Here is a 25,146-nt window from a genome sequence, read left to right as displayed (position 1 = left end):
CCAAGGAGTGGAGGTGTCAGCCCCTCCCGACCCCAATCCACTCCCCACTCCCTCCAGCTGGCCGCGTGACCTGGTTCTGGGGACTGAATCTGAGCCTAAGTGCCTCGGCTCCTAGGCTGACTCATCTCCCTCCTCCCGACCTGAGCTGCTGTAGTCCCCACTGGGCCCTGGGCTGGGATGGGGGTTCTGTGACTCCTGTCCATCCTGTGCACAGACAGTCCAGCAGGGCCAAGTCCCGAGGAGAGTGCTCAGGCGACATCAGGGCTGGCCGCTCAACTGTGCTCTGCAGCATGCCTCCTGAGACCCGCTGGCTGTGGCGGTTGAGTGGGACAACAAACTCAGAGCCCAGTTGGTGCCTGGCACCTGGCAGGGGCTCCGGGAGTGATTGGTGAATGACTGAAGGGCACCGAGGGAGGGGGGCAGGCACAAGACTGACTTGCGATGGGCGTCCTCACAGAAGGGGGCATCTGCCCGATGCGTTCCGGGTTCCAGCAGGGCCATTTGGGGATGGCTCTGCAGCCCATGACCCTTGGAGGACAGGGAGACCTGCAGGGGAGGGAGTGGGCCTGAGTTGATGCATGTGGAGCTTCATACATGGCTGGGTTGGGGTCAGCAAGGCCTCTTCCCCGGCTGGCACGAGGGCATCGGGGGATGAGACTAGAAGCCAGGGAGGGGCTGAGCCAGGAGCCTCGACACCCATCCCAGGGACTCTTTACTCTATTGGCGGGGAGAGGAAGCTTGTTGCTGAGGGCTTAATTCAGGGGAGAAGAGAGCGTGAGGGATTGAATTGTGGTCCTCCCAAAAATGCTACAGTCCCAACTCCCAGAACCTGAGACCATCACCTTGGAACCAGTCACTTAACTCGGTGTGTAACATATCATTTGGAAAAAGTGTCTTTGTTGATCAAATTGAGATGTCATTAATGTGGGCCCTCATCCAATGTGACTGGTGTCCTTTTAAGGGGACATTTGGACACAGGGACAGACGCATCAAGGGAATCTGATGGGGAGATGCAGGGAGAAGACACAGGCTTCCATCTCCAAGCCAAGGAGCACCTGAGCCACGAGGAGCAAGCAGGGAGGCCTGGGACAGATGCTCCCTCGCAGTGGTGAGGAGTGACCTTGACCTTGACTTCCAGCCTCCACGCCTGGGAGACATCTCCGTTGTCCTCCCCGCCACTCCCTGACAGGCTGCCACAGCAAGGGGTGAGGTGTGTGGGGAGATTTAGGAGGTGAGGAGGCCGCCCTACAGTGACACACAGAGACAGGGGGTTTGGCTGATGGGGTTACCAAACAAAGGAGACTCTCAGCCCAACGTGCAAGAAGCCAGTGCTCTGACACTGGGCTTTTGAGAAAAGAAAGTTTTGATTGCTAGTGGGCTAACAAGGAGACAGGAGTCCAGCTCACATCTGTCTCCCTGTGCTGGCTTTAAGGCAGGAATTTTATTAGAAAAGGTTTAGGAGTGGATTCTGGGATTAGTAGGTGATTGGTGGAGTTTTGAAAAAGGAGGTCTGGAAAGTTCTTGCACCCGTGCAGTTGTCTCTTCATGCCTCCTCATGGGTCCCATGTGCAAATTCTGGGGAAGTTAGTGTGACATATGCAGTAGAAATTCAGGCTATGACAATTAGCAGGCGGGCTCTGTGCAGACTTAGTTGGCCATATTGGTTCCAACCAATTGCAGCCGGTTTTAAAATCTCATAAGCAGAGGGAGTTTCAGTGTTTCCGGAAGTTGTCGTTTCTTATCTGCTATCCTGAAAACTCAAGCATTTCTATTAGTCATTAGGTTTTTTTTTCTAAGCTCTGGGGCACGGTTTCAGTGGGTGACATGTCGCCAAAGCCCAGGGGACAACAGTGGAGGGCCTGGGGGAGGGGCAGTGGCCGTGGAGCGAGAGGGGAGTGATTGATGTCTGAGGTGAGCCGGTGGACGCCAGTGTCCATGTGCAGCACAGACACGTGGCTTGGAAGATGGGACTTAGGCACCAATGATGGCTCTATGTAAGGCCGGGCCTGCAGACTCACCCTGGTGGGGAGGGACGTCCCTCAGAAGCGACTGGAAGGAAACTGGCATGGAAAGGGAATGTGGAGGAGCTCATGGGTGGAGTGGGATTAGGAAAATACCACTGCGAAATAATAAGAAATATGTACATTGTTATCTGGCTCTGGTTTCTGACATACAGCTCCTAATACTGCTGTAGAAAGGGGTGCTGGAAGAATCTTTTGTTCTAATATTTGCCCTTTGACCCTGGTTCCTGACACAGAGCTCCTAATCCCTTGGGAGTTCCTAGGTGATCGGAGCATCTTTTGTTCTAATGAGGTGACTCTTGGTGGGCTCTGGATGGCATCAGGATGGGCTGGTTGCCAGGGTGCTAAAGGTCAAAACAGTGCTTGCCTTTTTTGGAGGGGCACTGACAGGGGAGGTAAGAGAGAGCACATAGGGAGCTGGAAATGTGGGCTCGGGCTCGGGGCGCTCACAGAGGCATGTATGTAAATTGTATACATGGGTTGGGTATGGTGGCTCACGCATGTAATCCCAGCACTTTGGGAGCTGAGGCAGGCAGATCACCTGAGGTCAGGAGCTCAAGACCAACCTGGCCAACATGGTGAAACTCCATCTCTACTAAAAATACAAAAATTAGTCCAGTGTGATGGTGGGTACCTGTAATCCCAGCTACTGGGAAGGCTGAGGCAGAAGAATCGCTTGAACCCAGAAGGCAGAGGTTGCAGTGAGCAAAGATTGAGCCACTGCACTCCAGCCTGGGCAACAGAGCAAGACTCCATCTAAAAAAGAAATTAATTAAATTAAATTAAAATAAATAAATAGTATACACGCAGGGGAGAGGACCATGAGCCGTGGCTGCAATCTATCCATAGCAGTTGAATCAGAGTCCGAATTTTCATAAGATCCTTAGGTGATGTGAGTGCATGTGCAAATTTGAGAACTGGTTTTGAAGAAAGCCTCTGAAATCTAGTGAGTAAGAAGACTGGGGGCTGTAAAGGAGAGGAAGGGGGGCTCTCTGGGATGCCCAGGTTTCTGCCTGGGTTAACTGGGGACTGAGGAGCCAGGAGGTGACTTCTGATGGTACACTGGGCAGACTTCTTGCCTCAGTCTTCTGAGAGGTCAAAGCTGGAGTTATAGATCCAGGCATGTGGGTGGTAGTGGAAGCCAAGGCTAAGATCATAGAGGAAGAAGGTATAAACTGAAAAAGAGCCCAGGCAGAAGTTTTTATTAGTGAGTCCTGTAGAAAGCATTCAGGAGCTGGGAGGAGAGCAGGGAGAGTGGGGTCTCAGGAACCGGGGAGATACACCACCAGGTCAAAAGGTCCAGGGAGTCAGATCCAAGTGCGTCCGTAGGTTCCGTGGTGGCAAGAGAATTTGGAGTGCAGTAGGGCTGCACCCAGAAGTAACAGGCTGGAGGAGCTGGTGACAGGCACACCATGGGGACGCAGTGAGAGCAGAGCTCTCTGGCAGCCCGGTTTTTCTGAGGAGGTGAGAAGGAGTGGGGTCCAAAGACGTCAACAAGGGGTGGATGCAGACACATTTCAATGGTGCAGAAGGGAGGGCACTGAGCACATGCAGCCCAGGGTTTCCATTTCCCCTCTGGAGTGGAAGGCACTGTCACCACGGAGGAGTGAGATGGTGGCCACCTTGGGTGGGAGAGTGCAGAGGAGGGAGCAGTAGGGGCCTCACCCACACGCAGGCCTGAGGACCCAGCCAGCCAACGCTGGACTTTCAAGTCAGCCTCCCCTCCCCTCCCCTCCCCTCCACTCCCCTCCCCTCCCCTCCCTTCCCCTCCCCTCCCCTCCTATCCACTCCCCTCCCCTCCCCTCCTCTCCCCTCCCCTCCCCTCCTCTCCCCTCCCCTCCCCTCCTCTCCCCTCCCCTCCCCTCCTCTCCCTTCCTTCTCTCTCATTCTTTTTTTTTTTTTTTGAGACAGAGTCTCTGTCTGTCACCCAGGCTGGAGCGCAGTGGTACCATCTTGGATCATTGCAACCTCTGCCTCCTGGGTTCAAGCGATTCTCCTGCCTCAGCCTCCCAAGTAGCTGGGATTACAGGCATGCACCATCACACCCAGCTAATTTTTGTATTTTTTTAGTAGAGATGGGGTTTCACGTTGTTAGTCAGGCTGGTCTCAAACTCCTGACCTTAGGTGATCCACCCGCCTCGGCCTCTCAAAATGCTGGGATTAGAGGCAGGAGCCACCATGCCCAGCCTTACTCCAGCATTTTCTATGAATCTGGATGTAAATCCTCTTCCTGCTTTTCTGTTTTCTCTGAACACCTTGACTTATAGGCTCTTTTATCTCTTCAAATTCCACCCTGGAAAATGCAATTATGAAAAGGACAGATTGCTGTCATCGGTAAACCTTGGACAGGAAATTAGGAATCTGTGAGCTCAATATTCACCTTTACTATGAACTCCTGACATTATTTTGGTCAAGCATAGGGAGGAGTGAAAGCTCTCCTCAAATATTTGAAGGGCTATCACACAGAAGCAGGGCTTGAATAATTTCAGTGTAGTAGCGCTGGATGGCAGAGCAGGGCTGGTGTGCACACACCCGGGGAGACAGCTTGAACCCAGTAGGAAACGGACAGCAGCTCTCTTGCGGAGTGATCTGGTCTGGGAATGTGAGAGTGAGCAGAAGAAGCCTCCCATTGGTTGGGAAATGCCAGGCAGTTCCTTCTCATTCTGCAATTCTAATTTTCCATTTGTCTTTCTGTTTTATCCTCTATATTTGTGGCTCCTGGATAACCTCTTCTGAATCAAACTTGACCTGAACACCTATAGGGTATGGCACTGGACTGGATGGCTGAGACCCCACAGCCATCTGCCCTCAGAGGAGTCAGGACTGGTAGACACTGGTTGGCTCCTTCTTTCCTAAAAGGGATTAATGGTACATGGACAGAACCTTCCAGGCCCACGCTCAATTTAGGATGTTTGTCCTAAGTAGCAGTAAAAGTACAGTCTCTAAAGATTGACTGTTTTGTTTCAAATCTGAGGTCCATGACTTAGTAGCCATTGATCTTGATCAAGTTATTCATTCTCTCTGTGCCTCAGTTTCTTAACTGTAAAATGGTGATGACAATGGCATCTGCCTCATGGAGTTGTTCTTAGGGTTAAATACGCTTAGAAGAATGCCCAGTGCTCTCATTATGTTTTAGCTATTTATATTATTTAGTTCAAGAGGCAGCTTTTATCTTGGGAAGCTTTATTAATTATTAATAATGTTTCTTTTAAAAACACAAGTTGGTCTAGTTGCATAAATGCATACACTCAGGATGGGACTGGGAACCAGATGGAAATCTTAGGGAAGAAAGCAGCAAAGATATAAAAATGGACTCCATTCCCCTTCACTTAGCAGCTAAATAAAAAGGCCCCACTGAAATACAGAATTTCCTTGAGTAATAAGCATCCTTATATAAAAAAATGAAGAACTGGGGCTGTCTTCTGTGCTAGAGTTCGGACTCACTCCCCACACCACTTCCCTGCATGCTGAGTGACCAACTGTCCTCACCCACGGGGTAGTGACCCCCTTTGTGGGTGTGTGCCGGATTCTGTGGCTCCCAAGAAATGATGAGAAGAGCCTGAGAATGAATGGTGGGAACCCAGCAGGGACACCTCAGTGAGGGGTGTGGCTGCAGTAGAGGAGGTGGCTCTCTGGGGACCACAGTGGGGCAGTCTTTTGTCTTGTCTCTTGATGCTGTGTGTGGGTCACTGTGGGTTCTGTTTCTATCACTTTGGAGGAATAGGTTGGCCCTTTGGTTGCCTGCCTGGAGATATTATTTTATGTGTCTAACTCAGGTTACTAATACTTCTACACTCAGGAGAACTGGCTGAGTCACTGTCAAAATCGGTCACCTGATGGTTCCTTTTAGGTCAGGCCTTGCATTAGGCAGCTTGGGCCTGAATTCTGACTCCGCTCCATCAGAATGTGACCTGGGGGAAGTCACTTAAACACAGACGGCCTGTCTTGGTCTGTTCGTGTTGCTATAAAGGAATACCTGAGGCTGGGTCATTTATAAAGAAAAAATGTTTATTTGGCTCACAGTTCTACAGAAAGTGTGATGCCAACATCTGCATCTGGGGAAGGCCTCAGGCTGCTTCCAGTCATGGTGGGAGGGGAAGAAGAGCCGGCATGTGAAGAGATCATACAGCGAGAGAGTAAGCAAGAGAGAGGGGAGGGGCCTGGCTCTTCCTAACAACCATTTCTAGTGGGAACTAGGAGTGAAAACTCACTCACCCGAAAGGGAGGGCATTAATTGTCCCTTCATAAGGGAGCCACCTCCGCGGCCCAAAGACCTCTCATTAGGCCTCACTTCCAGCTTTGGGGATCAAATTTCAACAGAGGTTTGGAGAAGACAAACATCCAAACTATAGCACAGCCTTGGCTTCCTCATATGGAAAACTGGGCCATCAATGCTTTTGTTATGAGAAATCAATGTTTGGTATATGATCAGCAGTGCTTGGAGCACAGCAAAGAATCTGGTCAGTGAGTGGTGATTATGATGCTGCTGCTGCTGATAGTGATGATGATTATGATAATGATGCTGGTGATGGTGATGCTAGTGATGATGATGGGGATGATGATGATGGGGATGATGATGGGGATGGTAATGATGGGGATGATGATGATGGGGATGGTGATGATGGGGATGGTAATGATGGGGATGATGATGCTGGTGATGGTGATGCTGGTGATGATGATGGTGATGATGATGGGGATGATGATGGGGATGGTGATAATGGAGATGGTAATGATGGGGATGATGCTGCTGGTGATGATGATGCTGGTGATGATGATGGGGATGATGATGGGGATGATGGTGATGATGATGGTGATGATGATGGTGCTGATGATGATGGTGATAAGGCTGCTGATGGCGATGATGGTGGTGATGATGATGGGGACGATGATGATGGTGATGATGATGAGGGGATGATGATGATGGTGATGATGATAATGGTGATGCTGCTGCTGATGATGATGATGAAGATGATGCTGGTGATGATGAAACTAGAGATGGTGATGATGATTATGGTGATAATGATGCTGCTGCTGCTGCTGATGAGGATGATGCCGGTGATGATGAAACTAGTGATGGTGATGATGGTGATGATGATGGGGATGATGATGATGGTGATAATGATGATGGTGATGATGTGGTGATGATGATGATGGGGATGATGATAGTGATGATGATGGTGATATGATGGGGATGATGATCATCGCCATGATGACACTGGTGATGATGATGCTGGTGATGATGATGTTGGTGATGATGATGCTGGTGATGATGATAGGGATGGCGATGGTGGTGATGATGATGGGATGATGATGATGGTGATGATGATGATGATGATGGTGATGATTATGCTGGTGATGATGATGAGGATGATGGGGATGATGATGATGGTGATGATGCTGGTGATGATGCTAGTGATGGTGATGATGGTGATGATGGTGATGCTGGTGATGGTGATGCTGGTGATGGTGATGATGATGATGGGAATGATGATGATGGTGATGATGATGCTGGTGATGATGATGCTGGTGATGGTGATGATGATGAGGATGATGAGGATGATGATGATGGCAATGATGCTAGTGATGATAATGATGATGGTCTGTTGCAATGGGGAGTGTGGAGAAGGGTTGCATCATCTTTCCTCTGAACAGGAGTGAGGAAGCTCCTCTGGCTGCTGAGATGCTAGTGTTCCCTGGTCCCTCATTTCAGTAGGAACTCAGCTAGAGCACCCACCATTTCCTTATCACTCTCACGGTGTCCAGATCAGCCTGTTAAAGGCTTCAGACCACAGCTTCAACACTACATTCCCACTTTCTCTTTCTCAACCTGAAATCTTCCTAATATATAATAGGATAACAGGGGAGCTACCTCACAAGTAGACCAGGGACATGAACAGGACTCTCATTGTACCCCAACTGAGATTGTTGAATATTCAGGGCCACAGCCACCACCCTAAGTGTTGATTTGAGGGGGACTCAGGCAGGACTTTCCTATCTACCAAGTGCTGTCTGCTGTTCCTTAAGGATAATATATTCCCTTTGAGTCAGAGAGATAATTTTTTTCCCTAACCTTCAAAAGGCTTCTATAAAGATTTAGATCTACAGGAGGAATCAGGGTCCTGGGGCTGAAGGGGACTTAGGCACCAACTAGTCCATGAAGAAACTGACACTCTGTACAGCACTTGATGTTTTCCTGAAACATTTCACGTTCTTTCTCTCCTGGTCCTCCTGACAATCCTTCGAAGGAGGTAATATCAGATTCTTGTTTATAGATAAGGAAATAGAGTGATTTAGTATGGTGCAATGGTTAAGACTCCACAGCTAGCCCCTCAGGATTCAAGTTCTGGTTCTGCTATTTTTTATTTTATTTTATTTTATTTTTAGAGACAGGGTCTCGCTCTGTCACCCAGGATGGAGTGCAGTGGTGCAAACATAGCTCACTGCAGCCTCAAACTCCTGGGCTTAAGTGATCCTCCCACCTCAGCTTCCTGAGTAGCTGGGACAATACTCATAAGCCACCATCCCTGGCTAATTGTTTTAATTTTATTTTTTGTAGAGATAGGGTCTCACTTTGTTGCCTAAGCTGGTCTTGAACTCCTGGGCTCAAGTGATCCTCCAGCCTCAGCCTCCCAAAGCATTGGGATTACAGGCAGCTCCACTATTTACTAGCTGTGTGACCTTGAATAAGTTACTCAGCCTTTCTGTGCCTCATCTTTCCTATCTGTAAAATGGTGACAATGCTTGGTGCAATGGAAATGCTGCTATTTTTTATGATTATTCCTTAAACCAGGACACAGTAGACCTGTGGATTTCTTCAACACATGTTTATCGAGCCCCTACTATCTGTCAGGCACTATGCAAGTGCTGCAGATACAATAGTCAGCAAAACCAGACACTACCCCTTCCCTTACGGAGCTTCAAGTCTAGTGGGAGAGCTATGCATGAATCCAATCAATCACACTAATGTAAAATTACATGTGTCACGAAGGAGGCACATATGATGTTACTGCAAGAGGACAGAGCCAGTCTGGGGCCCCGGGGGAAGTGAAGACCGCAGTGAAATCTGATGAGTGAGTTGGAGTTAGCTATACTGGGGATGGGGCTGGAGTGGACACAGGGCAGTCTGTGCAGGGGCCATCAAGGACACAGCAGCCTGGTAGAGGGACAACATGGACCTGCTCAAAGCCTGCTGAGGCTGGAGCACAGGGACCAGCACAGACCTGAGTGAGATGAGTCAGTGGGTAGGAAGGGCCTGATCATTCAGGTCCTCATAGGCGGTGTAACAGATTCTGATCTTCAGGAGCAAAAAGGAAGGATGCTAAGTGGAGACGTGACAATACCCACATCTGTGATGTGCAGTCCATCCTGCAGTGGAGGGTGGACAGGTGGATGGCCAGAGGGAATGGAGGCATGACTGTGAGGAGGCCCAGGGGAACAGTGGCCCTGGGGCCTGTGCTCAAGGAATAGGGCTGTGCTGGAGATTAATTATGTGTGTTGTCGGTAGGTTGATTACAGCCCCGGCCAGGGGGTGAGTTGGCCTAGGGAGACAGTCTAGAGCTGTGCTGTGTAATAGAGTAACCACTAGTCAAATGTAACTATTAAGCAATTAAAATGTGCCGGGTCTGAATTTAGATGTGATGTAAGTGTGAAATACACACTGAATGTTGCACTTAGTAAAAGAATGTAAAATGTCCTATTCATAATAAATCCATTGCATGTTGAAATATTTTGAATATATTGAATTAAAATAAATTATTAAAATTAATTTTACCAGTTTTTTTTCCTAAAGATATGGCTACTTGCAAATTTAAATTCCATATGGAATTGGGATTTGTGGCTCGCACTGCGTCTAGAGTGAGACCTCAGTCAAGGACCCAGCCCTGGGAAATCGTCTTCAAAACAAGGCTTTTGCCAGAGGAGTGCAGGTGGAGAGGGGGATGGAAGGGCAAAGACGGGGTTGGGGGGGCGGCGGGGGGAGGTCCTGTGAGGCAGCGCTTGCGGGCTGCAGGGGGTTAGAGGCAAGGCCCAGTTGCTCCCAAGTTTGCACTGCGTGGGGCCCAGCTCGCAGGCCCAGGACGTCGTTCTCTGCAGCTTGGTAGACGCCTCCTTTCTCGGCTCTAGCCTGGCTGGGTAAATGTCTACAGCAAGCCCTCAGCTTAGGGGAGGCAGACTATTTCATAATAACTCTTCTCCAAGTCTCAAATATTGTTTTTCACAACTCCCTCCTTAGCCGTTTGTGGAAGAAGTGCTCGTCCCACGGGATGGAGAGGGAGTGGGTGGGCGGCAGCTCCCGAGCCGGGGACCCCGGCTGGCTCCTGTGCGGCGTGACGGGGTGGTTGGCTGAGCCCTAGGCCCCCTCCGCCTGCCGCAGGCTGGGCTGGCGCTGCGGACCCAAGTGCAGCTCTTCCCCGCGGGGCACGGGCGCAGGCGGCGTCCCCAGGGAGGCGTGCGCGGGAGCGCCGGGGATGGGGGACGGGCGGGCCTGGAGCGGGGACCTACTTCCTTTTCTGTCCCAAGAGGACTCAAAGGAAAACAATTCACTTGATCCTGGATACGTTTTCATCTATAATTCGGAAATATGCAAATGAAAAGGCCCACATGGTCAGAAAGGGGCAAATCAACCTCCCAGCGTGCGGCGCGGGGAACCGGCTCTTCCCCAGGGAGCCCCGGAGGCGCGCGCCCCACGCCGAGGGCGCCCTGAGAGGAACCGCACCGCGGGCTCGGGAGTAGCGCGTCCGGGCCCTCAGCGGCCACCGCCCGGGGGCGCCCCAGGCCCGGTCCTTGCCCTCTGCCGCCCGCCCTCTAGGCCGAGCCTCCGCTCCCGCGATGTCGCCGCGCTCGCCGCCGCCAGGCGCGCTGGTCCACCGGGTCGCCCGGGCGCGGGGCGCGCCGCCCGCCGCAGCCTCCCCTCTTCTCCCGGCTTGGCCCTGCGGCCCGCAGCGGGGTCCGGGGTAGAGCGGCCGCTTTGTTCCCGCCGCCCGACGGCGCGGGGCTCTGCAAAGGCGGAAGCTTGGCGCTCGCCATGCCCCCGTGCGGACGCCCAGTGCGCCCAGCCTCGCCGCGCCGGCCGGGCCCCCGGGCCTTCCCGCGCTGAGCGCCCGAGTCCGCCCCTTCCGCGGCCGCTCACCGCCCGCCGCCGCCGCAGTACGAGCCGCCTCCCCGCCCCCGCCCCCCCGCGCCGCCGCCGCCGCGCCGCAGGAGAGGGAGGGAGGCGGAGGGAGGGAGGCGGCGGGCCCAGCCCAGAGCCCGTCCCGGGCGCCGGCGAGCGAGCTCCGGCCGCGGCGGCAGCGCCATCCCGGGCCGCGGGCAGCCGCGCCTCGCCCTCCGCGTCCGGAACTGCCTTCGCTTTCCCGCGACCCCGCAGCAGCCGGCCCTCGGCGCGCCACGAACGCTGTCCCCTCTGTGGAGCAGAGACCCCCTTCCCCTTCTTAGGGGGTGTCGCCTCGGGGATCGCTGAGCGCTAGGGGTCCAGGAGGCGGGGACGGGAGCGCCGTGACCCGCCATGGCTCAAGCGGCCAAACAGCTGAAGAAAATCAAAGACATCGAGGCGCAGGCCCTCCAGGAGCAGAAGGAGAAGGAGGAATCCAACAGGAAGCGGAGAAACCGCTCCCGTGACCGAAAGAAGAAGGTAGGAGGGGGCTGCGGTGAAAGCCCAGCGACCGCGGCGCCTGGAAGTGGCTGCTGGGGGCAGGGGTCGGGCGGCCCGGGACGCGGTGGGGCGCGGCGCCCAGTGCGGCGGAGTTGGCGGCACCCGAGCGGTGAAGGCTCGGTGGGCGCAGAGGAGGGACGGAGGCTTCTGCGCGGCCGGGAAGGGGACAGGGCGGCAGGCTGGAAGGGCAGAGCGGGTGGCCGGGAGGCTGAGGGCGCGCAGAAGCCTCCCGCCAGCTGCCCGCAGAGACCTTTCAGCACCTTGGACAGCACCCGGCAGGCCCGCGCTGCTCTAGGACCAACTTTCCCTGCCTTGGCTGCCGGCTGCGGGTGGTGGACTGCCCCGCTCCGGCGCGCCGCACCCGCTGGCTTTCCAGGAGAGCTGGTTTGGGTAAACGCGGCTGCAGGCTCCGGGGAGCGGGCGGGGGGGCAGCTCTGCCCGGCTTCTCCCTAGGTGACCCACTCTGGCGTGGAGAGCGTCTTTCCCAGGTGTCTCTGAACGAGAGTCGGGCTCCTGCCCTTCCTTGACCCTTCTCACGGAGCACCTTTCCTGACCCTCCGGATCTGGTGGCAGAAAAGAAGGCGCCTTCTCCTCTCCCCGGGGTATTTGCAACATCTTATGCTCAGGTCACTCAAGATGAGCCATCCATGCCAGGGAGGGGAAGTTCCTTTGGAAGCCAGGCACGGGTGCTCCAGCCTGGCCCAAAGGCCTGGTCAGAGACCAGCTCTGCCCATGGGCAGGCATCCCGGGTATTTCTGTGTCGGGGTGCCGAGACAAAATAGGCCCGCAAAGACCCAGACCTCCAGGGGCAACTGTTGCTGTTTTTAGCCCTTTTGGGGTCTGGGGTCCTCTTACCCCTGATCAAAGCACCTTGAGAAGCACCTTAGGTCAGAAACACCTTTGATGGTGAAAGGACGGTGACGGAAGTCAGGGCACCTTAGAGCCACGGAGCAGGCCAAGAGTACATGGGTGTAATTCTGGGAATCGGAGATGCTGAACTCTGGCTTCAGGAGAGCTATTTTCACCCGAAGAAGTCGATGTGGGGCCCAGCCTGCACGGCTCCCCAGCAAGGAGTGGGGCCCCTCAGGCTTCCAGGGAGAGGCTCTGGCCTTGGTTGAGAAGGAAACACGTTTTCTTTCCCTGAAACTGTCTCATTCCGAGAAAGAAGTTTGGAGCCTGCAGCTGACAGCAGAGTGTTGGGGAGCAGGCTGTCTGTGGGCCACACACCCCTTGACAGTTGGTCAGCAGACCAACATCCATCCTCTTCCTAGAGATGCTCTCTGATTTCAAAGGAAGTAACCAACACTCTCTAGGCTTTCCTGTACCCTTCAGAAACTGACGTCCCCACCTCCCTTGAGGGATTGCCATCTTGTGCGTAAATAGTAGTTTCACAAAGGCACCACCCCTTTAGAGGACCGAAAAGGGGCCTTTTCCAAACCGATGATGAATCAGAGTTTGGGTTGGTGCCACCGAGAGAGAATCTCCGCAGGTCCCTCTGCTGGGGTCTAAAATACCAGAGCCCGTCTTGTGAGTCAGGCAGGGGAAGTCTGGCTCTACGCTGCGATGCTCACCCACTTTCTTGGCGTGAATGTGAACTTCTTCTCGGGAAGGAGTGCTCTGTGTTTCCATTCCTGCCTCCTGCTTTGGAAGCCAAGGCGCTCCTCTCCGAGCTGCTCACTCAGTGTTCTCATCCACCTCTCTCTCCCAGCCTTCCTCCTTGACACTCCCGACACCATAAATCATTTTTTGAAAATAGTCAAAAAACCCTCTCCCACCCCCTCTCCTGTGATTCTTTTCCATTCTGTGAAAATTCCCTTTAATATAACTCTGAATTCCAAATATGTATAATACACACATATGACAGCGGTGATTTCAATATTCTTTTTGCTTATTTGCTCTTAATCTTTACATTCATAGTAAACCTCATTTCTTTTTTTTCTTTTGGTGGTAGATGATAATATTTAATATATTCCTCCCCCCAAATGGTGTTATCTTGTTTTACTAGCCGGTCGCAGCATACTGCGTCAGTAGCGTTCAAAAATCTTCCATTCAGATTTTCATTATTTTATGCAGTATCCTGGGTGCTATGATTAATATAATGATAAGAAAATTTTCATTTAAAGTGATAGCAGTGACACAAACTCTTAGGACTGATTCTTTGGGTGCAGGGGAGATGGTATGGGGTGGGATGTAGGGATGCTTTGTTCGTATTTTGTAAGGGCTGTGAGTTTTCTCAGCCATTGGGATGGTCTTGAGGGTCATCTCAGAGAATAGAGTTAAAATTTATAGCAAAATTGAAAATCACAAGCAGGTGGAAAGCTCTAGAGGGAAAGGTGAGGGAGGCAGTGCAGAAAGGAGCATTTGAAGAAAGCTTACAAGCGGCCTGGTGAGGCAGAGGGCCTAGGGCTAACTCAAAGGTTCATATAAGGTGAAGTCTAACTAAGCCATTTTTCATGAAGGAGATAATTTTTCAAGGTGAAATGTATTAAAATCAGGCAGCTGAGGACTTTACAGCTGCTCACACAGACTACAGAGTGTGTGGACCCAGCTTCCGTTTCTTATACCAGCATGCAGAAGGAATTCCATACATGCAGACAAACATGTTACTCCAGGACATTGGCCTCTTGTGTGGATGGATAGCTGAGCCAAGGGCATTCTGAATTAACTCAAAGGAAAGGTGTTTGTCCCACGGGTAACCTACTTACCAGGGACTGACTGAGCAGAACCGCATCCCTCCCGTTTGTAGAAATAACCACGGTTGTAACTTTGGCGATGGTTGCAGTTTTTACAGTTGATGATATTGTGTGGGAAGGTGCTTGCTAAGGGGTGCTGTGTGCGGGGGGTGGAGGAGGCTGGTGTTGTGACGCACTGACTGACACAGATAGAAGCCACCTCGACGCAGGGAACTGAGCTAAACTCTAGAGCTCTAACAATGCCTGCTTCTCATGGGGCTTCATTCAGTGCTGTGCATGTGCAGAGCCAACCTTGTCAGCCACTTGCTGTTGTAGCTGCAGCTTAAAAAAAATCCAGCGTTTATGATATTTACTGATAAGTCCCCCTGCTTTTGAAGGTTGGAATGGAAATACATTGCAAAGCATGTGTAAAGCAGGCATTTGCATGAAGAATGACAGCTTTTGAGGGCTGGGGGAGCCTGAGGCATAAGAATGTGTGTGCTTTTTATGTTTACCCAGAGCTTGAGGGTAGCAGGAGAAGAGGACAGGAAGGTGGGAGGAAAAGTGAAGCAGAGGATAGAAGAGGGCAGAATTCAAGGAAGGAAGAGTGGATAGGGAGAGGAGCGCTGACGCCTTGGCCCTGAGTGACAGGTTCACACTAAGCCGGATACCTGCAACACGGTGAGACCCCAGGTAGTGTTTACTCAGCTCTCTCCTTGTCCCTAGTTATATTCACCTACTTCATCGTCTGATGGTGAAAGAAAAGACCATGTCCTATTCATAGCTGTGTACCTGACGCCTAGCTCAGTACCTGACTCAAGCGGCAGGCAGTGGATGTTTGTGGAGTGAATGGTTGAATGAGTGAATTAATATAATATTAATCTCTGCTTGCCCAGATGTTGTCTTGGTTGCAGGCATGTGTTCCGGTGAATAATACACCCTTTGACTGACTGTCTTTTGGGGGCATCTGGAAAAAGCCTGATTTGTTTTCTCTTCTAATCATTTGCAAAGCAATAGAGATTTGTAGGCAGGCAGTGGAACCATCTAATCTTTTGGTGCAGTGGATTCCACCACTGAGCATGTAGTTAGTTCCTTGCAGGGTCTCTGCTACACTAAATGTCAAGTGATTTTAGACACTTGTAACAACAACAGTGTTTGCACAGGGTCCCAAGGAGCCAGGCACTCACAAGGAGGGATGGAGGAAGAGTGCAGGAAGAAAGAAAAGAAAGCCCAGGCCTGGAGAGTGGCCTCTGCCACTTAGCTGTGCAGGCAGCTCCGTCAGTCTTTCCAGTCTATGCAGCAGTAACCGAAGAGCCTGCAGCCTTCCTCTCTCAGCAGGAGGAGGCCCTGCTCCTGGACAGGAGAGGGGTTTTTTGTTGATCCAGTGATTGGAATCACAGGGGAGATTTGGGGTGGGGGGCACCTGCGTGAGACTGGAGGGTTGACAAGGAGGCTTGGTGGGTCTGGAGGTGGGGAAAGTGGGATGGAGGGGGGAAAGTGGGATGGAGGGAGGAAAGTTAAGCATTAGAATCATGTTGGCCCATGACTTTCATTTGCAAAGGGCCTCAAATTGCAACTTCTGCTGTTATCTCCAAAAGGTTTTGTAAATTCAATCCAAGAGATTGCCGACAAAATTGAAAGAGAACAGTGCTCATCACACATCTTTAATCTGGGTCCTGTTGCTAAACCATTTCACTAATGTATGTTGTGGCATTAATGGATATTTATATGTAAAGCCTCAATTTGGCTTTTGATTAGCATACTTATGTTGTATTGCATGTGAATTATTAGAGCATTTGTTTCTTTGTTGCAAGACTTTAAAACATATCACAACTTTGGTATCCCTGCTTTGGCATTTCTTCTTATTGTAGTACCTCGGGAGCCTCCGTAAATGAAGGTGGGCCTGCCTCTCTGGAGCTCTGGGAGGCGCCGGCAGGGGCTGAAGATGTGGGAATTTTCCCAGCCTGCCTCCTGTCCATTTTTTCAGTTCAGCTCCTCCCTCCCTGCTGCAGAGGTAGCAGCGGTGGGGGCTGTTCCCAGGATCTCTCCTCACTTCCCAGCCATAGGCTAGACCAGGAGAGCAGGGTCTTGAGGGCTGAGAAGATGTTACACTCTGAATTTCGGCTGCTGCTCCACCTCTGTGAGGGGTGACTGTGAGGAGCAAGTGATGTGCAAACCATCTAGTGCTGGACTGTCTCAGAGCAGGTGCAGCAGCAGCTGAAATTCAGAGCCTGGAGCAAGTCACCTCCCTGGGCAGGGGACACGAGCTGGCCTCCAGTGTCTCCCCGTTTCTTTTGCTCACCCCAGCAAAGGCTGCTGGCTCACCAGTTCTGCTCCTCTCCTCTCAATGTGGCAACACTTAAAAAAACAAACAAACCCATCTGAGGTTTCTTCCCTATTTTCACAATAAAAATGAGCGCGTAGTGGCGAGTGTGTCCTATGTACAGGCGCTCTTCATCGGTGTTAGCTTGCCCCTGTGTCTGCTTTGGCAACACCTTTGAATAGGCGATCCTGTTATTGATTCCTTCCTCCTTCAATGTCAAAGCCCAACACTGTTGCCTGCAAGAAACCTTTCATATCTGTCCCCTCCTTACCCCCACCCCATTGCTCTCTCTGCACCTTCCACGCATACACACATGCACATGCAGAAGTTCTTGTTTTATCTCTTCTACTAAATTGTAAGCACTTTGAAGCCAACACTTGAGTCTTTGTACATAACCATTCACTAGATATCTATGGCTTGAATTGGTTGAAAAGCTACATTTAACTAGTACAGGTTTTTTTTTCTTAGTTGTTCTTTTTGATTTTGAGAGAGTTGGCCCTAAAGAATTGGTACCAAGTAAATCTATTGTTTCCCCCACCTTGAATTCTTCTGACTGAAATAAAATCTATTGTCACCGTTTTTTTCTTCTTTTCTTTTTTCTTTTTTTTTTTTTTTTTTTGAGACGGGGTCTCGCTCTGTCACCCAGGCTGGAATATAGTGCTACAACCTCAGCTCACTGCAACCTCCGCCTCCTGGGTTCAGGTGATTCTCCTGCCTCAGCCTCCAGAGTAGCTGGGACTACAGGCGCGTGTCACCATGCCTGGCTAATTTTTGTGTTTTTAGTAGAGACGGCATTTCACCATGTTGGCCAGGCTGGTCTCGAACTCCTGACCTCAAGTGATCCGCCTGCCTCGGCCTCCCAAAGTGCTGGGATTACAGGCTTGAGCCATTGTGCCCCCATCCAGCCAGTGTTTGTTTTTTTGAGAAAGGCAGATCAACTTTGCCTGGCTCTCTATCTCCATTTCTGGTTCTTGAGAAGCTCAAAAGTCCGCCTCCTGCAGAACACTGGCATGGAGTCGGCTGCCCAGGTTCCAGTTTGAGCTCTTGCATGTATCAGCTACGTGTGCATGAATAAGCCTCTGAATTTCCTCCAGCCTCAGTTTTCTCATCTGTAAAATAGGGATGAAGATCAAATGAGATAATAAATGAGAATGTGCTTTGTAAATTTTAAAACTCCCATGTATTTAATGGAGTATAGCTAATAAAATAATGATTGTTCATAAAGTTATTCTTTCTAATAAATCCTTTACCAAAGTTCATTCCTGGCCTTCCAACGGTATTGTGAAGTCTTGAGGTTTGCCAGGGAAGGCCAGCTTGTTATTCTTTCAGTACTGGGAAATGAGAAAAGGATACTTTATATCATATCTTCATTTCATTTTCAGGAAAAAAAATGAATTTTCTATTTGGACAGGATTTTTATTGCAGACCTGCGCAGTAATCTGCATGGGTTCGTCAATAACTTCCAGGTGGGCTTAGATACTTGCAAGCTTTATTGAAGTCCTGTGTGGCACCTGTGCTGTATATCAGAGGGGAACATAAAAGGGCTTCCTAACTTTGCTGAGACTCCTATGGCTGTTAGATCCACAGGTAGTAAATCTGGGTGTGAACTGTCACAGATAATGGAATGTGTGGTGTTGTGGGGAGACCAGATTCCTCTGGCAGAGCCTCTCTGGATCTTGGGTGCACAAAGCACAGCACATTCTCCAAGAAAGGAAAACTTGCATTGGAGACACTCAAAGTGAAAGCAGAGATGTAATGGCCAGCCAATTAAAAAAAGAGAGCACCATTCTTTCCTTCTCATTTGCTTCCAATGTGACTGGACTCTTCTTCTCAAAGATTTCCCTGTGTTTTTACCAAGGAAATAGTACATGTCCAATTGCTTTTGAATCCATTGGCGAGCATTGACAATGATACTTGCAAAAAAACTTCTTTCTTTATCAAGGGAGGTGCCTGCACTTATGAGGGACTCTAGTGTTCCTCGTGCATGACATGCATTGTCACACTCTGTCGCCCAATAGGTTGATAACCCCAGAACTGGGCTCCAACCCAGATGCACCTGACTCCAAAGCTTATTAACAGCCCACAGCACTAGGCTACTTCCCCCAGGTATTGGTTGTGCCCTTAGGATATTCAAAGCTATGCTAGGCACTGAGAGAAGAGTCAAAGCTGAAGCTATCTTTCCTTCCCTGTCTGAGCACAGTGACTTATGCCGGTAATCCCACCACTTTGGGAGCCGAGATGGGAGGATCACTTGAGGCTAGGAGTTCAAGACCAACCTGGGCAACATAGTGTGACCCAGTCTCCACAAAAAATTTAAAAACTGAAGATAGTTTTCCTTCTTTGAAGTGAAGGACTTACAAATTAGTGGGAAAGCTGCCAGAGGTGGAAGTAACCTCAGGAAGAGGATGGAGAGCTTAGGGCAAAGCCTGTGGCCTCCGGTTCCACTGGGAATGTGGGTGTCTGAGGCCCCTCTGAATGTCTTGGAGCTGAGGACTCCGTCGCCGGGCCCTGAGGTTAACACAGAGTGCAAATGAAAGAGCAGGTGAAAACGGAGTCCTGGGGTTTCTGCTTTGTTTCTGGCTAGTCTGTCTCTTAACAGGTTAACTTTCCCCTTAACTTCAGTTTGGAGATTCTCTGTTCACCACATCGTCAAGTCAACATCTTCTCTATATAATCACTTCATAATGTGCAGACACTAGTCAATACAGAGGGGTGGCATTGCTGCCATGATTGTCTGTTTTTCCTGTTATCTGGGCCTTTAGCTTTTTATGTGGATGCTTCCCAGGCCTATCCCAGAAGCGCCTGCCAGGAGCCGGACACGGAGATGATACGATGAGGGTGGTGTGAATGGATGAGCCTGGCTGGCTCTTGCTCCGCAGCTCTCTCCTGGCTCTTGCATCCCCATGGTTCTGTTGCCTGCCCCTAAGAAGTCGGGTGGTCTGAGTAGTTTCCAATGTGCGATATCACATTTGCATACAAATGTACATATGTAAGCGTGTGTATACGTGTGTACCTATGATCAGATGCCAACAGGGGCCCCTTCTTGATTTGGCATTTGGGCAGTTAGTTGATGACTTCCATTGAGCTTGGGAAAGAGGAGGGGGACGGGTTAGGAGGAAGATGGTGAGTCCTTCTTGGCATGTGGCATAGGTGGCTTCCTGGGGCTCTCACCTGATAGAGGGAGAGAGCTCATAGAAAACATCTTCGATAGCAGGGGCAGCTGCGGGGCTTGCAGTGGGAGGAGCTGGCAGTCAGCTCAAGTCTGTGCCCTCCAGCTAGTCCCTGGAACACAGAGCTTCTAAGCATTGGCTTTAAGTACGACACACACATGACCAAGCTGACAGGGTGTTAGGACAGCTAAGGATGCTGATGGTCCCACCCAGAAGCCAGCCCCACTGGCTGGAGGTGGGCTCAGGGAGCAGGACCCAGCCACTCTTAAAGACAGGACTTTGGTGCCATCACCCATGTGGTGACATATTTTACATTCACCAAAAACATGCTTAAAATGTTTTTAAGAATATTCTTTTAATTGAAAATAGGAATATGCTTCAGTTGTTGTGTTATGTTCACTTTAAATTGACACAATATACACTTCTATATATAATATACGTGGAATAGACCAGGAAGACTCAGGGCCAGAGTAGCCAAGTAACATGTCATCAGACAGAGAAATACACACTATGTGAGCAGTGGTCATCTTTGTCATGTGTGATTCCGGGTGATTGAATTTTCTTTTTTATCCTTTTCTGTATTTTTAATAATTGTTCAAAATAAGCTGGGCACAGTGGCTCACGCCTGTAATCCCAGCATTTTGGGAGGCCGAGGCAGGAGAATTGCTTGAGGCTAGGAGCTCAAGACCAGCCTGGGCAACACAGCAAGACCCTGTCTCTACAAAAACTAAGAAAATTTAAGAAAATTAGCCAGGTGTGGTGGCATGCCTGTAGTCCCACCTACTCAGGAGGCTGTGGCAGGAGATTCACTTGAGCCCAGAGGAGTTCAAGACTGCAGTGAGCTATGATGGTACCACAGCACTCCAGCTTGGGTGACAGAATGAGACTCTGTCTCTAAAAAAAAAAAGGAAAGGAAAGAAAAGAAGAAAAGAAAAAAATGTTAAAAATAAACAAGTTGTCGAGACACAGAAAGAAAAAGCAGAGGACGCCCCACCTGTCTAAGAGGGTAGCAGGGCTTTCTCTGCCTGTGTGTCTTCTGGAGATGAAATCTGGAATTTATAGCTGATGCCACACCCTCAGTAAGGGATTCCAAGGTGCTGTGGACTACAGCCAAGTAGGTAACGGAATGTACTGGCTCAAAGTGGAGCTGAAGCGTGGCCCCCAAGAGCCCAGGCAGTTGGGTCTTGGCATGTGAAGACTTCCATTGTAAACCAACTTGAAAATGTATGTGTGTTGGGCCTAATACTCCCTTCTGCAGCCAGAGGGATCTTCCAAAAATGCAAATCAGATCCTGACACTCCCTTCTTTCAGTCCTTCAGTGGCTTCCTAATTGCCCTTAGAATGAAGTCCAGGCTGGTTAACCAGGCTTCCTCCCTTCCACCCCCTGAATCTACTCCCTAGCTGCCTCTCTTGTCTTATTGCTGTTTTTCCTGCATCCTGCACTGGGCTGTACACTGATACTTGGAAATGTGTGCCTTCACTTGCTTTTAGATCTTCCTGTGTGCCACATCCTTGGCCTCCAACATCAATGTCAAGTCCTCCGTCAGAACGCAGTTGAAACATTGCCTCCAGTGTCCTAGATGAGGTTGGGCTCCCCTGTCCCATACTATTCCAGTGTACCCTTGGGCAAGGGGGCCAGAGCATCAGCAGAGCTTTAGCATGCGTCAGGAAGCAGTAATGAAGAGCTGTGGCCTGTGGAGTGAGATGGAGTCAGATGTTTACTGGCTGGCTTTGAGCAAGTTGCTCAATAGTGCTCCCTGAGTCTCAATTTTGTCAATTGTAAGGTGGAGAGAATAATACCCACCCCACAGCCATGCAGGGCTGTTGGGAGGATTGAAGGACTTAATATATGGAAAGTACCTGGCATATAAGCACTTGATAAATGGCAGGACAATGCCTCAGCTCCCACCCATATCCACCTTGGGGCTGCCCATAAAATCCAAGACACGAGCATTAGCAGGCTGTGGACCTAGGGGTGGGTGGCAGAGAGAAACACATGTCTGCACCTGAGCCCTGAATGGGTAAATAGATGAAGACTTAAAAAATGTGGGCCTTGGAGTTTTCCTCTTTAATCCCGAATGAGACTTAAAAGATGAACATCCTGTCCCACCTGGCTAAATTCTCACCTTGTATTTATTAATTTAAATGCAGTGTTAGCCTTTCTGGAGATGGCCATCAGGTCAAATGCCAAGGTTGGTAGTACTCAGCTAGTATTGCTGCCAGTTTCTTAAATGAGTTAGTAAAGACTTTGGAGAAATGTGAACCTGATCTGAAACTAAGAGTGAAGAATCAGAAACAGCCCAAGTCAGGCAAACTTCAAAGTCTGAAACGTCCATAGAGTTGCACTGAATTTATGGAGACACTAGATTCTCCCGGCATAGAGATTTGGCCAGTTCATCGTAATGCCATTTGCAAGAGCTGCTTTGGTTGCTACCATTGACCACACTCTGGAGAGGAGACTGTTTCCCTGCTGATCTCAGGTTACACAGTGCCAGTGGGCAGGGAAGGCCCTTCCACAGCTTGTTTAGCCTGTGAAGCCTTGGGAAGGGACAGGTGTGTGATGGATCCAGCCAGTAGTCTCCTCTGATTTGGGATAGCACGCAATGCAAGGGACCCAGGGCCTGTCCGCCGACATGGAGCAATGTCTGGAAATCGTGGTGTTTTACCAAGTTCTTGAGCTGTTGCACTTAACTATGGTATCTGCTTTAGGCAAAGCAAACCATAGTCAAACCATTTGTCTTTTCAAAAAAATATTGTCTTCTTGCCAGTCACATGTATCACTTCATTCTTGAACAGATCTGCATTTGAAGGACACCTGGACTACAGCTGGTGTGGTTGAATGTTAGCACTTTTAACCCAGATGTCAATACTGCCCCACACAGGACTTACAAGACACAGACGGAAAAACTTTATGATTCTGTACCGAGCACCATCACCAGATTTCTCAGGAAGAACTTTTAAGGCTAACTCCAGTGAACTCACCATCCTCACTGCTGCTGGAGTCTCCATTGCATCCCTGCCTCCTCTAGTCTTGCCCTTCCAATCCGGTCTTTATCTTGCAGCGAGAGCCCCTTTTTTTTTCAAACACAAATGTGATAGTTGTCACTTCCCTTCCGAAAACCCTTCCGTTGCTTTCCACTGCCTTGAGGATGAAGTCAGACCCTTCCCCGACCACTGTGCCTCACCCCTCCCCAAGCCTCCCCGTGCTCCTAGGATTTGCTGGGCTCCCTTGACCCACATCTTGCGCAGGGTGCTCCCTCTCCGGAACTCAGTCTGATTCCCCCTCATCCCTTGTTTGTTTGTTTATTTATTTTGAGACAAGGTCTCACCCTGTCTCCCAGGCTGGAGTGCAGTGGCATAATCACAGTTTATTGCAGCCTTGAACTCCTGGGCTCAAACGATCCTCCCAACACAGCCTCTGAGTAGCTAGGACTACAGACACGCACCACCAAACTGGGTATTTTTTTATTTCTTGTAGAGACAGAGTCTCACTATGTTGCCCAGGCTGATCTCCAACTCCTGGGCTCAAGTGATCCTCCTGCCTCGGACTCTGAAAGCTCTGGGATTACAGATGCGAGCCGCGGTGCTCGGTCTCTACTCATCCTTTAAGCTTCACCTCCTCCAGGAAGCTTTCCTGAGTCTGGGTCTGAGATACTATGGAAGAAGTGCCTGTCCTGAGGGACGCTGGATGCAGTGGTGACCAGATCCCTTCCCACTCTGCCACTGTATGTTAGCTGAGGCAGTTTCCCAGGCCCTTTAATGCAGTGGCGCCTTTATTATTTATTCATTTATTTATTTGAGACGGATTCTCACTCTGTTGCCCAGGCTGGAATGCAATGGCGTGTTCTTGGCTCACTGAAACCTCTGCCTCCCAGGTTCAAGTGATTCTCTTGCCTCATCCTCCCAAGTAGCTGGGATTACAGGCACGCGCCACCATGCCCGGCTCATGTTTTATTTTTGTGGAGACAGGGTTTCACCATATTACCCAGGCTGGTCTTAAACTCCTGGTCTCAAGAAATCCGTCTGCCTCGGCCTCCCAAAGTGCTGGGATTAAGGTGTGAGCCACTGCGCCGCCGTAGTGGCACCTTTAGTGAAGTCCTAGAGCAACTCCGTGAGGAAATGGAACCAATGCATTCCCTGGCATCTCCCAGTTCCCTGGGCCTGAGAACAATCTGAGTTGTTGGAGCCTCTGCCCCTCCGGTGCCACTCCCTCTGATTTATGAACATTAACTGTGCTGCTGTGGATGAAGAGAACCTGCCCTCGCAACAGAGCTGTGCTTAGTTCCAGTCCTCTTGACTGTCCTGTGTAGCTTTGGACACAGAGGCTCTCCTGCTTCTGAGCCTCTGTATTTAGTTTAGAGGACTCTTAAGACCCTTCTGGGGAGCCAGGTGCTGTAGCTCATGCCTGTAATCCCAGCTCTTTGGGTGGCTGAAGTGGGAAGATCCCTTCAGCCCAGGAGTTCAAGACCAGCCTGGGCCACACAAGAAGACCCCATCTCTACAAAAAATTTAAAAATTAGCCAGGTGTGGTGGTGCGTGCCTGTATTCCCAGCTACTTAGGAGGTTGAGGTGGGAGGATCACTTGAACCCAGGAGGTTGAGGCTGCAGTGAACTATGATTGTGCCATGAACTTTAGCCTGGGCAACAGAATGAGACTCTGTCTCAAAACAAACAAACAAACAAAAAAACATGAGATCCTTCTCGGTACCTGTTATGCTCTGATTATGTGGGTTTACAAGGCCACAGGGCAGAATGGTTCCAGATGCCAACTGGCTTACATGGGCCTAAGATAGCTTCAAGGGAAATCTGGATGGGTGGTGGCACCAGACTGCAAGGCATATGAGTGTGAACGGACATGCAAAAGGCCATCCACCTCATTAGTACCCCATTCCACCTGGCATCTCATTGCCCCCATGCTGACCATGTTGTGGGTTGATATGGGGAGGAATCTATGCTGATGAAGTGCCTGGGGCCACACACGCTGTGGGAGTGTGGGCTGTGCTCTTTGTTAACAGAGCTGGCCCTTTGGATATGTGTTTTTGAAGACTCTGTCTCTCGCTGAGCCTGTGTAATCAGGCACCCCTGTGACTCTATAAACCTCTGGCTGAGGCCAGGGAGGAGGTGTCCTTTCTGTTGGCCAAAAGAGTGACTTTGGGGAGGGCGGAGAGCACCTGCCTCAGGTGAACAGGGAATGCAGGGGGCAGAATGGTGTCTGTTTTCAATGTAAGGTGACTGGCTCTGTCACACAGCGCCAAGTTGCTTTCAAGGTCACGGGCACAGCCATCTTCCTCTGTGGAGCTTGGAGGAGTGT

The 25,146-nt window shown here is 50.4% G+C and overlaps 1 protein-coding gene across 11 annotated transcripts in view; it reads left to right on the top strand.

Annotated features, from left to right (window-relative positions):
• Positions 1–11,262: 11,262 nt before the first annotated feature.
• ANK1 (ankyrin 1) overlaps positions 11,263–25,146 on the top strand; it is a 240,387-nt gene continuing 226,503 nt past the window's right edge. For 4 of the 11 annotated variants that reach the window (XM_016959397.4, XM_016959396.4, XM_016959393.4 and 1 more), the window contains exon 1: positions 11,263–11,649. In XM_016959397.4, the coding sequence (XP_016814886.1) occupies positions 11,524–11,649 (126 nt within the window). In that variant the 5' untranslated portion in view covers positions 11,263–11,523. The remainder of the gene's footprint in view (positions 11,650–25,146) is intronic. The other 7 variants (XM_016959403.4, XM_016959399.4, XM_016959401.4 and 4 more) reach the window with 3 other exon arrangements.

This window comes from Pan troglodytes, chromosome 7, assembly GCF_028858775.2.
Source record: "Pan troglodytes isolate AG18354 chromosome 7, NHGRI_mPanTro3-v2.0_pri, whole genome shotgun sequence".
Lineage (NCBI taxonomy): Eukaryota > Metazoa > Chordata > Mammalia > Primates > Hominidae > Pan > Pan troglodytes.
This window is presented reverse-complemented; position numbering and strand designations above follow the sequence as displayed.